The 15,141-nt window shown below is 41.8% G+C and overlaps 1 protein-coding gene across 2 annotated transcripts in view; it reads right to left on the bottom strand.

The window, feature by feature from the left end:
* Positions 1-15,141, bottom strand: part of LOC137551191 (coiled-coil domain-containing protein 17-like) — a 66,656-nt gene that overhangs the window by 25,972 nt on the left and 25,543 nt on the right. The window contains exons 4-7 of one of the 2 annotated variants that reach the window (XM_068271327.1): positions 8,666-8,819; positions 6,461-6,586; positions 4,737-4,873; positions 3,262-3,399 (exon numbers count right to left, since the gene is read on the bottom strand). In XM_068271327.1, the coding sequence (XP_068127428.1) occupies positions 3,262-3,399; positions 4,737-4,873; positions 6,461-6,586; positions 8,666-8,819 (555 nt within the window). Of the gene's footprint in view, positions 1-3,261; positions 3,403-4,736; positions 4,874-6,460; positions 6,587-8,665; positions 8,820-15,141 lie in introns of both variants that reach the window. The other variant, XM_068271326.1, reaches the window with a different exon arrangement.

The following is a 15,141-nucleotide window of genomic DNA, read 5'->3' on the forward strand; positions in this document are numbered from 1 at the left end:
GTAAAAGCATATGTGATGTCATCTATTCACGATGCCAGTATGACTTTCACATTATACAGCCTTCCCTTTGAAACTCAAGGAACATAGCAATCACTCATTTGCCATGTTTTCTCCATGAACTCCAATGGAGAAATTAGGAGTCCACATAGTATCTTCAATGTTCTGCAGTGGGTACTCCAATTATCAAGATGAGTTGTTAATAGCAGTTTTGTTAAGCTAGCCATACATCTAGCGATTCTGATTCAATCAACAAAGCGATCAACTTCATTATGGTTGATCGAAAGTCAATTGACTAGTGACCCACACACTGCAAATGATATCCTATGCGATCCAACTTCACATTCGATTTGACCAATGTTGTGTCTCCATGCTCTGAATGCAAAAATCGATTCATAGTCGTTCGAATGACGTGAACAGAAGCCGATTCCTGTGCGATCTACCTATATCTTGTATCCTGCTCGATTAACTAAGCTGGTCGATTCGACATGAAATTAGCCACTTTTCATCGATTGGGAATTCTGGAACATACTTGATTCCTTCTCGATTCTACAAAATGATCAAATCGAATGGTCGATCGTACAGCCAAATTACTAGATGTATGGCCAACTTAAAACTTCAGACACAGAGTGGCTTCAGTGTGAACCAACCCTATGTTGAGCTACTGTGGCAGTTGGTGATACCAAAACTCACACAACCAATTCTCCAGGAACCAGACTGACGATTGGACTGGCAAAAGGAATTTTGCTAACCTCTAATCACCAACACACATTGAATGCTACACAATGATTATAAGGCAAGTAATAACAGGGAAACATGAAGGCATAACTGACAATATGAACTTGTAACCAAGACTGCTGACAAAGCAGTGTAGATTACACTGCCATAGTATCGTTTCCTTATGCATGTTGTGTTTTAACATTGCTTTCTTTATTACATTATCTGTTGTAACTAAGGGAATGCCTCACCCATGTTTATATATACTAGGCATTTCACTTATGGTCCTATCTTTTTCATCTGTAGCATTAACTGGGATTAATGTGTATTAACGCATAAGTAAATAATCACTTAGCCCTTTAGATAATTTTGTTATCAGTTGATTCTAAGGACTTGCTGGGCAACAGCCAACAACAGACAGCCCCAGTAGAAGCTTCCACTAAAGGAGAAATTTAACATATGAGCTGCCATTATTTTGCTCTTTTCACTGGGCTGCATTCTAGTTTTTGGAATTTTATTTATAAATACAAATGTGTGGTGAGGTGGACAGAAAATGGGGGCTTCCATGGGAGGTCTTTGACAGAGACATCTTAAGGCCCATACACGCTCTTGATCACCATCACTATAATACAGGCGAACCTCGAAGGTTAGTGATGAGCAAACAATATCGGAATATATGTGATTGAACAACAGCACAAATACGGTCTGCTGGTTAGATAGTTAGCAGGAGGACCCAGAAGTGCGAAATTTGCCCCACTTAAGTGCTTTGAATGAAGCGATTGTTTGTCATTTTTCGGTATAAACGACTAACAGCAATTCTAGCTTGAGCCAATCCACTAGGATGGATCAGTCTATATGGATGATAGTTATTGTTATTTACTGTCGTTGGGACATCCTTCTTGGCGGTAACCCCGAACGTAGTTCGGGGTAAGCCGCCGGAGGGTGCCGCTCAGGCCCTGCTGGGCCGATTTGTTTAATTTTTTTTTTGCTGGACGCAGCTAGCACTTTGCTAGCTGCGCCAGCACCCTGATCGCCGCCGCCGCGCGCCCGATCGCCGCTATACGGTCCGGCGCGCGCCCCCCCCCCCCTCCAGACCCCGTGCGCTGCCTGGCCAATCAGTGCCAGGCAGCGCCGAGGGGTGGCCCGGGACTCCCAATGACGACCCGACGTCAGTGACGTCGGTGACGTCATTCCGCCCCGTCGCCATGGCGACGGGGGAAGCCCTCCAGGAAATCCCGTTCTTTGAACGGGATTTCCTGATCGGAGATCGCCGAAGGCGATCGAAGAGGGCGGAGGGATGCCGCTGAGCAGCGGCTATCATGTAGCGAGCCCTGGGCTCGCTACATGATATAGAAAAAAAAAATTTAAAAAAAAACTGCCGCGCTGCCTCCTGGCGTATTTTTTTATACCGCCAGGAGGGTTAAAATAATTCTCGCCAAACCTGTTGTTCATTTTGGACGAAGGTGGTTTAGCGTATGTATGGAGCGTAACTCAGGGAAAGCTTCCCTTTAAATATTTAAATCATTTACTTTAAGGATCCATCATAGGGCTATGCCTATATCCCATACCCAAGTCCAACAGCAAAGCTGCCAGCATGATCTATATTGTACAGACACTAAATTTTCATTGCCCACATTCATTGTTCATGATAAATTAAAGTGAAAATCTAGCCTTAGTACAGGTGACTCATGACACCATGGGCTCCAGCCTTGAAAGTAAACCCGAGGTTGAAAATAAAAAACCCCACAAAACAATCCTATGAAGGGGGAAGCCTCTGAATCCTCCATATCACCACCGAAAGATCGCAGCCACGCTCTTCATGCACGAGTGTGGCCATACTGTGCCCACCCAAGTCCTGCTGTGCCTGCACAGTAGCAAGGAACCAGTCACGGATGAGTAGCTGTGGTTTATTGCTTAGGTGCAGCTGTACTTGCGCAGGCGCAGTACGGCCATGCCTGTGCATAAATAGGAGCGTGGTCACGTAACATATCCGACAGGCTCTTGTAGAATAGTTCCAGGTTTCCATGCGTGGCAAAGGTGGGGGGCGAGGAGGGCACAGGAAGCCTCTGGATAGTCTACCTAGGAAAGTTTGTGTTTGGTTGCAGCTTTTGCCTCGGGTACACTTCAGGCTATTCAAACTCTTATCCAGCCATGCAGGTTCAGTGCTCAGGGAGGCAGAATTATCCAACATGGCTTTCAACATTGTGAGGTAAGGGGATTTGCCAAGAGTCACTCCGCTCCAGCAAAGCACCTTTGTCTCCATGTTAAGAACAAGGTTTTCTTCCTGACTCTCAGTACACAAAAGGAGGTATGCATAATGGGTGTGTGGGGGGGGGGGGGGGGGGGAAGGGGCGTGCATATGGCACTGCCTGGTCACCTCCATGCCCACTGGCTTTTGCTTGCTGGCCATCCAAGGTACATGGTTGATTAGGGGATTAATAAGCTTCGGCAAAGAGGAAGGAGTTGGGAGGCTCCAGTGTTTACTTTTCATAAAACTAATAACAGCTTTCTAATAATGGAAAAACGAGTATGATGTGGAAAATGTACCTCCCGTTTTTGATTTGGGCATCCTGTTATTCTTTTGTCGCTGAAGTTGCAGTTTGAAGAGTTCATCTTCCAGTTGTTGGTTTTCAATTTCAAGTGTGATTAATTTTTCATTCAAATGCCATTTTGTAGCAGGATTTCCTTCTAAGACAAGGGAAAAATAAGGGAAGGGAAAAAATGAACCTGAGAACTTTTTGTAAAGAAAATCATATAAGAATAAACCTTGTAAAGTTAGCCAATAAATGGTATCATCCTAATTCAAAACTTTCTGCTATAAGAGAGTAAAGGGATGGTAACAGACAGAATGTCACCACTGGTAAAAATAAAGTGCTCAAAGACAGGTGGAGACTGGCAGGGAAGTTCCTGATCTCGGTTGCTCCTCTACTAAAGGAGGGAAGGTCCAGCCGGCCATTGCCAGGGAACATTTAGTTCCACTGCTGGCTATTTTAGGCACTAGCTGAGGCATATATTTACAATATCAGTAAAGAGTCATTTCCACTTTCCAGTATTGCCTTTTCAGTTTTGTTGACTGGCTATGCCTTAATACTTCCCTTCACTTTCCTAAGGCCTAACCTTATCCCTCACAATATAAACCTTTTCCAAATGCTTAACACCCAACCCTAACCTCCTAGCCCTTACTGTTCAATCTAAACTCCCTCTATCTTCTAATACTAACTCTCCTTCAACAGCACCAAAGCCCAGCCCCTAATCATAACCGATACTCACTCTTATTGTTTTGTTAGCAGGTGTTTGGTTGCTGGCATTCAACCATTGTATAGTTGACTGCCTGCCTTTGGCTACAGTGCACCAGTTGGCAAATATGAATCCAAATGGTGCACTGTAGTCAGTGGCAGTACTAAGCTATACAATTTCACATTTTAAAAAATCTGGGCAGAAGTGTTGCAGTATTGATGTCTACCAGGGGCGTAGCAATAGGGGTTGCAGAGGTAGTCACCGCATCGGGGCCCTTGGGCCAGAGGGGTACCAAAGGGCCCTCTCTCAACTACAGTATTAGCTCTCTATTAGTCCTGTGTTCATAATAATCACTTCTATAGATACTTTGAATAGTGGTAATCATTAATAAACTGTCTCCCATCCCCTTCTTGCATCTCTGACACTGTAGTTGCCATTGGCAGGTTTTGGCGCGCCATATCAATTGTTATGTATAGAGTGCTTGGGGGGCCCCAGTGTAAAACTTGCATCGGGGCCCACAGCTCCTTAGCTACGCCACTGATGTCTACCATGTATCAGTTAGTTACTGTGAGACCAATGAATTGCAATAGACTACTAGCATAATGATGTTCATAAAAAAAGCTGTGCAGAAATCCTTCAGCAATGGCTTGCTTATCTTACTGATGGTGTAAATTACTACTAACAACTATCAAAGGCTACCTTACAAGATTAATACATATCCAATACCGTGTCCCAAAGACACTGTGAAAAGATGTCATGAATAAAATAAAAGGAATATAACCTACTTTTACTTCTTTTGCGAATGGATCGAGCATGTTTTTCTTTCTGCTCTATGAGTTGTGCTTCTGTGAATAGGTCCTGCAAATGTGCCAAGATGATCTGATCATTTCCGCCATTTTGCAGATAAGTCATGCGTAATGCACTGTGTCCATGGGAAAAAAAGAACCATACAATCCCTTAAGATTATTGAATAAAAAGGAGTTCAAGTAAACTTTATTTTAACTTACTGAATATGTATAAGAACTTAAACTAAATACTTAGTAAAATATTTAAAGATGTACAAGCCCAAAATTACATTTTTGTCAGATGTCAAAAGCAAAATGAACAGCAAATAGAACGGGAGCTGTTTCTTAAAAAAAGAATGCTGAAACAAGAAACAACTTGATGCATACGTAGTAAATAATTGCTATTTAGTGCAACTTTCAACACAGTAACGGTGCAGCCTCCAGATTCATAAGAATTGAAGAAATACTGGTATATGGCTCACCATGAAGAGAGTGAATCCCTGAGCACACCCGATATATAACTCCAGTATTTGTATAGTGCTTTTCACCTGTAGGACTCAAAGCACTTACGAAGCAGCCACTAGAGCGCACTCAGTGGGCAGTAGCAGTGCTAGGGAGTCTCGCCCAAAATCACCTTACTGAATAAGTGCTGGCTTACTAAATAAGAAAGAGCTGAAATTCAAACCCAGGTCTCCTGTATCAGAGGCAGAGCCCTTAACCATTACACTATCCAGCCACTATCCAACACTTTAACCTCTTGAGGACCACAGGGCTAAACCCCTTAGTGACCAGGCCATTTTTAGTAAAATAGGCCACTGCAGCTTTAAGGCCAAGCTGCAGGGCTGCACAACACAGCACACAAGTGATTCCCCCCCCCCCCTTTTCTCCCCACCAACAGAGCTCTCTGTTGGTGGGGTCTGATCGCTCCCCCCATGTTTATTATTTTTTTAATAAATATTATTATTGGTGTTTAAAAAAAAACAAAAAAACTGTTTCTTTAAATACCTTCCCTCCCTCCCTCCCTCCCTCCCCACAGCCAGACAATTACGGCGATCGGCTGTCATAGGCTTCTGCCAATGAGAGCCGATCGCTCTCTTGTCCCCCAGGGGGACAGCCGTGTGACACGGCTGTCCCCAGTACAGCGCTGTACATGTAAATAGATGGCGATTGCGCAGTCGGAGACTGAAGGCGGGGCGGTGCTCCGCCCCCCAAGCAGGAGATGCGCGCGCAGCCTGCACGCGATCTCCTGCATTAGCTGGCCCCAGGACTTTACGCCAATTGGTGTTAGGCGGTCCTGGGGCTGCCGCGGCGGCCACGCTCATCGGTGTGACACGGTCGGGAAGAGGTTAATGGATACTCTTAAGGTAAAAGCATATTGCAAATAGCAGTGGATGAAGACCAACAAGAAGTGTCGAGGATGGTCGCCGATCATTTCGCCCACTGGGCTTTCTCAAGACTGGTCTTGAGAAAGCCCAATAGGCAAAATACATATACTGGAATATAATATGTGTACTCCTAGATTCACTCTCTTCATGGTGAGCTATGCTTCTTTAAAATGTCTTGGATTCCATCAAAAAAAGTTATATTTAATGGATTGCTGTGTGTTCTCACAGGGTAGATTTATTGATGGGAGGTCGATAAAACAGCAAAAAGTCCTTTTTTTTACTCTTCTATCATTTCTCTGTAATTGATATGATCCTCTGCAGTCCACAATAAAGGTTTACCTGATCTCAGAAGATAAAGATCCTCCTCCATAGTACGGAACAAATGGCTTCTGAAAAGATGGCACTCTTTTATCAACCTTTTGAGAGGCTGGAGATTCGCTGTGCCTGCTAAGAACTCCCCTTTTCCTAAAGTACCAAAAACAAAGATGTCTGAGCTGTGATCATTTCAATAAACTTAAAATCAAACAATCAATTATAAAACCTTCCCCTCCTTTTTGATATGCAGTCTCACGAGGATGATTGGGTGCCATTAATCTACCTTGGTTTATTTTTTTTATTTTAAAGTGAGGTGTCCCTAATTGTTTCAGCATACTCAGTTTGACCTAGTTAAAATATCTATAGTGAAACCAGTCATGTGCATTAAAAACAAATTATAAATAGTGAAAAACAGATACTTCTATCTCATTTTAATGGGTAGGAATGGTCAGTGAACTTAAAATAATTCTGAGTTGATATAAATTTGATGGTAATGTTACACAAATGTATGGAGGTGGAAAATGGACCAATCAAATGCTGCAGCAGCTAGAAATACATGTACCATCACAGACCTCTCTCCCTCCATACACACATTTGCATAAACTCAGCAGCAATTCAAAACTATTTTGGGAAAAAGAAAAATATAGTTTACTAATGTCTTCCTTGAAATGCAAGTTCTTAATAAGACAAAAGAAGCTTTAAAATTACTGACAAAAGACACTCAGATTAACCATATGATATGATGAATTTTCGACAAATCTAATTTTGGTCAATTAACTCCCCAATCCAGCTAACTCTTGCCCATAAAAAGCAGCCTACTCTCAGGCTCAGTGCTGATATCTCTGTCAGCTTTGGTAATAGTGTGTGACATTAATGTTGCTGAACTTGCTCTAACCTTGACTGACTATTGATCCTGACCTGGCTTGGTTAATCTCCCCTGCTTTGCAAGACACCACTAAAATGCTTGAATATGCTTTAATCATTTCCCATCATGTCTACTGCACCACCCTTCTCTGCGGCCTACCAAATAGACTGCCACCTCTCCAGTCCCTACTGAACTCTGCTGCTCTTGTTCACCTCTCCTCTTGCTCCTCTGATGCTGCCCATCTCTGCCAATTCTTTCATTGGCTGCAAAACACACAAATGATCCAGCTCAAACTCCTAACACTTTCATACAAAGCTCTACATAAGCTCCATACATTTTTTCAATAATCTCCAGATACTCTCCCTCCCAGGACCTTTGCTCTTCCCATGAGACTCTCGTCATCCAGCTTGGTCACCTCCTTTCACTCTCACATCCAGGACTTCTAATGAGTGTCACCTCTCCTTTGGAATCCTCTACCACAGCCTCAGTCCATCATGCTCCAAGCCTGGAAATTTTAAACGCACCCTCAAGACACACCTTTTTAGACAAGCTTATAATTTTTTATAGCTACAATTGAAGCTCACTGCCTCATCTGTTAGCTCCTTCACCTACTAACATAGTGTCTCCACCCCACTACCTTCTAGATTGTAAGTTCACAATGGCAGGGACCTCCCCCTTGTGTTTCCTGTTTCTGTTGCACTTTACCGAATGAACATGTACTAATTATTGGTGATGTTTTCAAACTACACATCAATTGCATGTATTTGTACTTGTGTCACTAGATGTCCTGATTGTACATGTGTTGGACATCTCATTTATCTATGCTTCCCATTATTGTATGTTTTTGTACTATGTACAGCGCTATGGAAGATGTTGGCACTATATAAATAAAAAAAAGAATAATAATATTATTATGTGTTTTTTTGTTCACTCTCAGTTGAGGTTAGGTATGTTTACAGTTTAGGTGGAAATAATTGTTATCTGCTTTATTATCTATTATGTTGATCGAAAGCCCCATGCTTTTTCTGATTTTCTTTTCCTCTCCCATTATTTTTGAAGGATGATTGGAAACATTACGCATTGTAACATACTCTGTCCTACCAGTATTATTTAAGGGTTCATTTGACCATAAAACCCACGTGCCATGAACATTGACCTCCATGGGTGTACGTTTGGATTCAGTGTTGGTGATTGAGGAGCTAACACTGACTTTGGGTCCCGTGGTTTGGGTACATGTATTGTTTTCATGAGGAAAATATCATCATTACATTTATTGGCTTGCTGCCTCTGTGCTTGTCTTCTCAGCAGTTATCATGTACAAAGACAATAGGTCAATTGGTAATAAAGCACTGTGATGATCTTACTCGGATTCAGCTCGCAGAACATCTATTTGTTGCTTCATAGAAGCCAGGAGTTGTTCATTCTTTTGCTCCTGAGCATTCAAATGTCGTATCATTTTTTCTAAGTATCCTGTATTCCGACTCTGAGCAGTGATGTCATTAAGCCTCTGCATGATATCTGTAATTCAATTGGATCAGGTAAAACATTTTAAACATCAATACTACAAGTAGTTTTAGTCTATCTTAGAAGTTTTAGACAAATTTAGTCTTGACCTGATATACATAACACATTGTATCAATGGCCATTAATTGGTATATATGCCCCCTGTTGAGCTTTACAAACTAAATGCCATTGAAATGACCATTCAATACTTGTTCTAGGAGTACAGGAAATGTCATGACTATTCATTTCTTAATGAAGGGGATTCCCTGCATTTATCATCAGAAGCCAGAATATTTTAAACAAAAGTATTCCCTTAGTTTTATAAGTTTTTCTAATTTATCTGTTAATATTATTACCTTGCATTTGAAGCAAACCTGAAGTGGGAAAAAAATGATATAATGAATTGTATTGGTAGTACGGATAACAATAAGACATTAGTAGCAAAGAAAAGAGTCTAACATTTTTTTTTTAAATTTTCAGTTATATAGCTTTTTTATATATCATTCTGTCACATTTGCAGTTTAGAAACCACACTCTGAGCTTGATTCACAAAGCTGTGATAACTCTTATCATGGTCGCGCTAGCGTTATATCGCGCGTAACGTTTGAAACCGCTAATTTTCATGTGAAAATGGCCGCAATTTCGTGTGCAAATTCGCGTTTGCACATGAAAAATGTTACGCGCGGGTTATCACGGCTTTGTGAATCAAGTCCCCTGTCTTTTAAGCTATAAAACAAAGAATACATAATGACCCTTTTAACTTTCTTGCAGTAAAACCTTATCTCAAGCCATCTCTCACTGTTTCTTGGCTGATTGATTGGATAAATAACAACTGATGTTTTTGAACTCTTCTTGTACAGGAAAAGAATATGAAACTCTTTTCTTTGCTACTAATATTGTATTTTTTTAGGTGTACTACACATACAATTCATAGTGGTTAGCACTTTCGCCTTGCAGCGTTGGGTCCCTGGTTTGAATCTCAACCAGAGTACTAACTGCACGGAGTTTGTATGTTCTCTCTGTGTCTGTGTGGGTTTCCTCTGGGCACTCCGGTTTCCTCCCACATTCAAAAAACATACAGATAAGTTAACTGGCTTTCACATAAATTGGCTCTAGACTATGATACATACACTACAGGAAACATACATAGACATAGGACTATGGTAGGGACTAGATTGTGAGCCCCTCTGAGGGACAGTTAGTGACAAGACAATATACTCTGTACAGTGCTGCAGAAGATATCAGCGCTGTATATAAATACTATTATAATTTTTTTTCAAACTCAGCACACAGTCCTATTGGTGAGTATTCAACTAGTGGTGCAGCAGCAGTATTTCTCCCTTGCCGCATTCCTGAGTTGAATTGTGTGATCATCATAGTTTGAAAAATAAGTAGATTAATTGAGAATTGTTTTTATTAAATTTCCCGTTTAAAGGTTAAAGCCAAAAAAGAAGCAAAGAAAAACAAAAAGGAACTGAGAGGAAACAAAACAGGTTGGAGGAGCGGAGTGGGGGGGAGAGGCGGAGGGCCGATAGCTTCCCCCTTCCCCGACTCCATACTACCCATGTCACCCAGGGCGCAATTTCTCTATGCGATTTACAATGATATCTCATTACCTCTACCAATCCTGGGGTCCAAATACAACGATTCTCTTCATACAACCACCTATACATATCTTACATTCTAGAGCGGACCAATGTCAAATTTTCCAGAGTAGTGTAGTCTATGTTTTAAGCAAGGCTGATCCAACCCCATCCTTAAGGTGGCCACACACGATACAATAAAATTATCCGATTTTACGGCAATTCGATAAAAAACGATCGAATCTCCCGAAAAAATCTAAAGCTTTTTTTTTTCATTCGACTGAAAAATCCGATCGGATTTCCCGTTTTCTTCGATTTTTATCGATCCGGAATGCCAGATATTTTTCTTCAATCTTTCTAAAGATTGTATGGTGTGTGTTAGATTGTCAATTTATTAATATACACACTCTAGCAATTTTGTCAGAGTTTCCAATCATTTTTATCATAATTAGGGAAAAATGTAACATATGTGTGTGGTACATTGGTAATAGTTTTGAAATGTTACAATCAGTCAGAAAAATTGATCGCAATTCTTAAGGCTGGTTTCACAGTGGGACGTTACAGGCGCACGTCAGAGCAGCCTCTAACGCACCCCACCGCACAGCAATGAAAAATCAATGGGCTGTTCACAGTGCCCACGTTGCGTTACTTAGTAACGCTGCGCCATAAGACAACGTACTGCATGCAGTACTTTATAAGCGGCAGAGCCGCGTTAGACTGCTTGCACATGCTCAGTAACGCTGGGGAGGAGCGGAGAGCGGCCAGGCACATGGCTAATTAATATTCACTGCACTCAGTGACGTGCAGTGTTTACTCCCTGGAGCGGCAAATCTGTGCGGCGATTGGCCGGGCGGGACCACGTGATGCCGCATGCGTACTAGAGTACGCATCACGGACGCCAGAGTGAGCTGCACAACGCGGCTCACTCTGACGTCCACAGCAGAGAGCACCAGGCGTTGCGTTAGGGGCACGTTATGCGACCATAACGTCCCCTAAAACGGAACGTCCTGGTGTGAAACCAGCCTTAATTGAACAGATATTTAAAAAATTGTATGGTGTGTGGCCACCTTCAAACTTGTTATCCTTACAACCATTCATCCTCCAACCATACTACCTCATATCCATACAGTCACTTTGTTCCTGTTGTGGAGATCCATTCTTTTAGATCTGGGGGATCGGGGCTCTTCCAGTGATTAATGATAATACTTTCGGCTACGATAGTACCCAACTCTTTAATCAAGGAGCATCCTGTGCTATCCCACTTGCCGGCATAACTAAAGATGGCTTCGTCAACTGTTAGAGCAAAATGTTCTCTTAATAGCTTGCCAGCAAAGAGGGAGATGCTATCCCAGAATTTCCATTGTGACGAAATACAGTGGACACTGCGTAAAAGAACCGTAATAGTAATTAATGCACAAACCAATCAAAATTCTTGGTGGTATTCTTTAAAGTGAACCCAAGATGAGAGTTATATAGAGGCTACCATATTTATTTCCTTATTACCAGTTGCCTGGCTATCCTGCTGATCCTCTGCCACTAATACTTTAAGCCATAGACCCTGAACAAGCATGCAACAGATCCGGTGTTTCTGACAATATTTCCAGATCTAAAAAGATTAGATGCATGCTTGTTTCTGGTGTGATTCAGACACTACTGCAGCCAAATAGATCAGCTGGAGTGCCAGGCAACTGGTATTGTTTAACAGAAAACAAAAATGGCAGTTTTCACTTTAAGTTGACAGGTGGTCTTCAATAGCTCAACTTTTCCTATAGTGCGCATAACCTTCCCCTGAAATTTGTTCACTGGCTTTGTTACTATTGCAACTGATATTTTCACGAGCCTTGTGTATGACCTCTCACATCCTAATTCCATTTCCACACCTACCGGTATTACCGGAATGATGCCAACAGGTTACTGCAATTATCCTCAGCTGGTGAGCTAAGATTTGTGTTGGGCTTAGGCATAATATTATAGCTAAGGTTAGGGGGGTTGGAGTTTCATGCTAATGCCACTGAACAGTTACTGGTGTTCTGCAGCCATGTATCAAGCGGTGCAAGGAGAGAGGAGGATAACCTGACAGATGCAAGTAAAATTACACAGAAAGAACATCTTATATAGCAGATAATGCCAGACCCAGAGGGCCCAATGAGTCTGAATGAGCAGCTTTGACCTTTAAAATGCTCACTCTCACTTTAGCAAACAACACATCTGTAATGGTCTAGCCTTAATGATGATGTGAAATGTTTTCTTTTTATGCAACATTTATACATGTTGCTAACTGTATACTCGGTTGGAATATTAAGGATTATTATTTCTCTTTCCATTCAGTTGCTGCCTGGGATCTGTGACTTAATGCGGTGAGTTTTCAGATGTAATGACACTGCTAATGCTAGTGGTAGTGGTGGAAGTGGTGCTAGTAATGCTATGGTAGCTGCTTTCCATGCAGCAGATAATAATAATAATACATTCTGCAGAGGTTTGGAAAGCCAAAAGTATAATTATTTCAGTAAGATCAAATATGTATGCATGAATATGAGAGAGTGATGTTCCCATTCCTATTAATCAAGGTTAAATAAAATGTATAAAAAAATTAAAGCAGTTTACTGACAGCAATATTTCAAAATGTATAGGAAAGGAAAGCATTGTTTTAAAAGTATAGTAATCATAGACATATGGTCATGGATGACAGAATATTTTTGAGAGACTAACGGTATCATTCATAAAGCATTTCCGCATGCGGAAATGCTTAACACCGGTGACTTTCCCGACCACTCAGCATAAGCCCCATTCATAAAGGCTCTTTCCGCATGAAAAGGTGACAGAGCGATACATTTCCGCCTTGTGTGGAGTTTTTCTAGATTAATCTAGAAAAAGTAACAAACACATCCATTCATAAAGATTAGAGCAAGCGGTATCCGGAAGGAAAATACCGCTTGCTCGACAGTAGCGATAGGCGGGCGGAATACATATAAATGAATGGGAGGGACCTCCCAAGCAGCATCAGACAGAGCAGCGCACGGAGGGAATCGGGCAGCTTTTAAGTTTCCGCATGTCTTCCGCCACGCTGCCGCCAGCTTCCTCCAGAAAACCTCCGCACTTCTTCCGCAACAGGCAGACTTCTTTATGAATGGCCACCCAGAAGTCTTAATTACCGGTTGCGGAGAAGAACGGTGTTTTCCCGCACTACCGACAGCCTGTTTATGAATGATACCCTAAGTTGAGCTTTCCTTAATCAGTGTATTTTTTTTATCATAACTTGTGAAGGAATTACTGAAGTCAATCAATTTGGCACAGCCTCCCAATGCTGGACATTCCTGGCTTATAGCTAGAGCTCTGCAATTATAGCTCCAGGGATAATGAAGTATCTTTTGTGGCTGAACACACAAAATATGTATAATTGAGATGTACGTGTCCTGAAGATTGTCTATATCTGTAGGTTGAAATGATTTACTAAGCAGGCAGTGAGGCTTCAGTGGAGCAGTTTTGTGTTTTTTTTAATCAAAGGGAATCTCAGTGAAAGAAGACTGAGAGGGGCGGGGAGAGGCGGCGATCAGCGGGGATTGACACAAGTAGAGGCAGAGCTACGTAAGAGGTTTAAGCTAAGTAAGAGGTAAAAACTAATTTTGAAAATGGCTTCAGACTCTCTTTAAAATTAAAAATAAAATGTCAGCCTCCATATCCCTCTCACTTCAGGTTTCATTTAAAGCAAATGGCCAAGAATTTCAAAATCTAGCCACAACAGGGTCTCCCTCCTATAGAAATAAAATTTCCTTCTAAAAACATAAATATGCATCTTTTGGCTTTGTCCTCAGGGTCTTACAAAGGTAAGTGGCCAGCCCATCATCACAACAGAATGGCCTCTTGAAGTGCCTTTTAGGAGATAACATGGAATCCAGTGCCACTTCCTAACCCTACCATATAGTCCTTTCAGGAGGGGGCATTGCTGCATTAGGCACTCAAGAAAAAAGAGCAGGGTGCTGGCTGATTGACTACCTGGAATTGGCGGGGTTTCAGTACTGTGACCCTACTTTCTGGCTACATTAGCCACTCCCCAGTCTTCCCATTTACGTCTGTAGGTGTGGGAGTGGTTGTTGCTGGAGTTAAATGGATGCAGCACATGATGTTGTGTAGCATGGTGTGGGGTCTGTGGAAGGGGCAGGGTTCTGCCACTCCTAATGTAATGTGATCCTATAGAGGGAAGTAAGACCCCAGGGACAGACAGTAACACAAAATAACATTTTTCATGTAGGCTGGGAAAGAGTTAGAATCTTTATGAAGTTTGTACTAAATTGGCTTTTTATTTCCTGCCTTGTGCAGATTGGGACCTTGAAAGTTACTAATACAGTAAGTGAGATAAATTCTTCCCAGTAGTACTGCAGGCATGGCAAAGCAAATAACATTTATATTGCGCTTTTCTTCTAGTGGATGCAAAGCACTTGAGCTGCAGCCACTAGGGCGCACTCAGTAGGCAGTAGCAGTGTTAGGGAGTCTAGCACGAGAATTCTTTACTGAATAGATGCTGGCTTACTGAACAGGAAAAGCCAAGATTTTAACCCAGGTCTCCTGTGTCAGAGAAAGAGCACCATTACACTTTCCGGCCACTCAGACATCAATAACACTATGGTAGAGCCTCTAACCATTCACCACTTCATCCAAAATTAAAGGAACACCATGGATTAACATTTTTTTTAAATTGAAATAGGAAATGTTTGGGAAGTTCTGCTAAGTACTGGTGTATACATTTTAATGCTTAT

The sequence above is a fragment of the Hyperolius riggenbachi genome, chromosome 1 (assembly GCF_040937935.1).
Source record: "Hyperolius riggenbachi isolate aHypRig1 chromosome 1, aHypRig1.pri, whole genome shotgun sequence".
NCBI classification, from domain to species: domain Eukaryota; kingdom Metazoa; phylum Chordata; class Amphibia; order Anura; family Hyperoliidae; genus Hyperolius; species Hyperolius riggenbachi.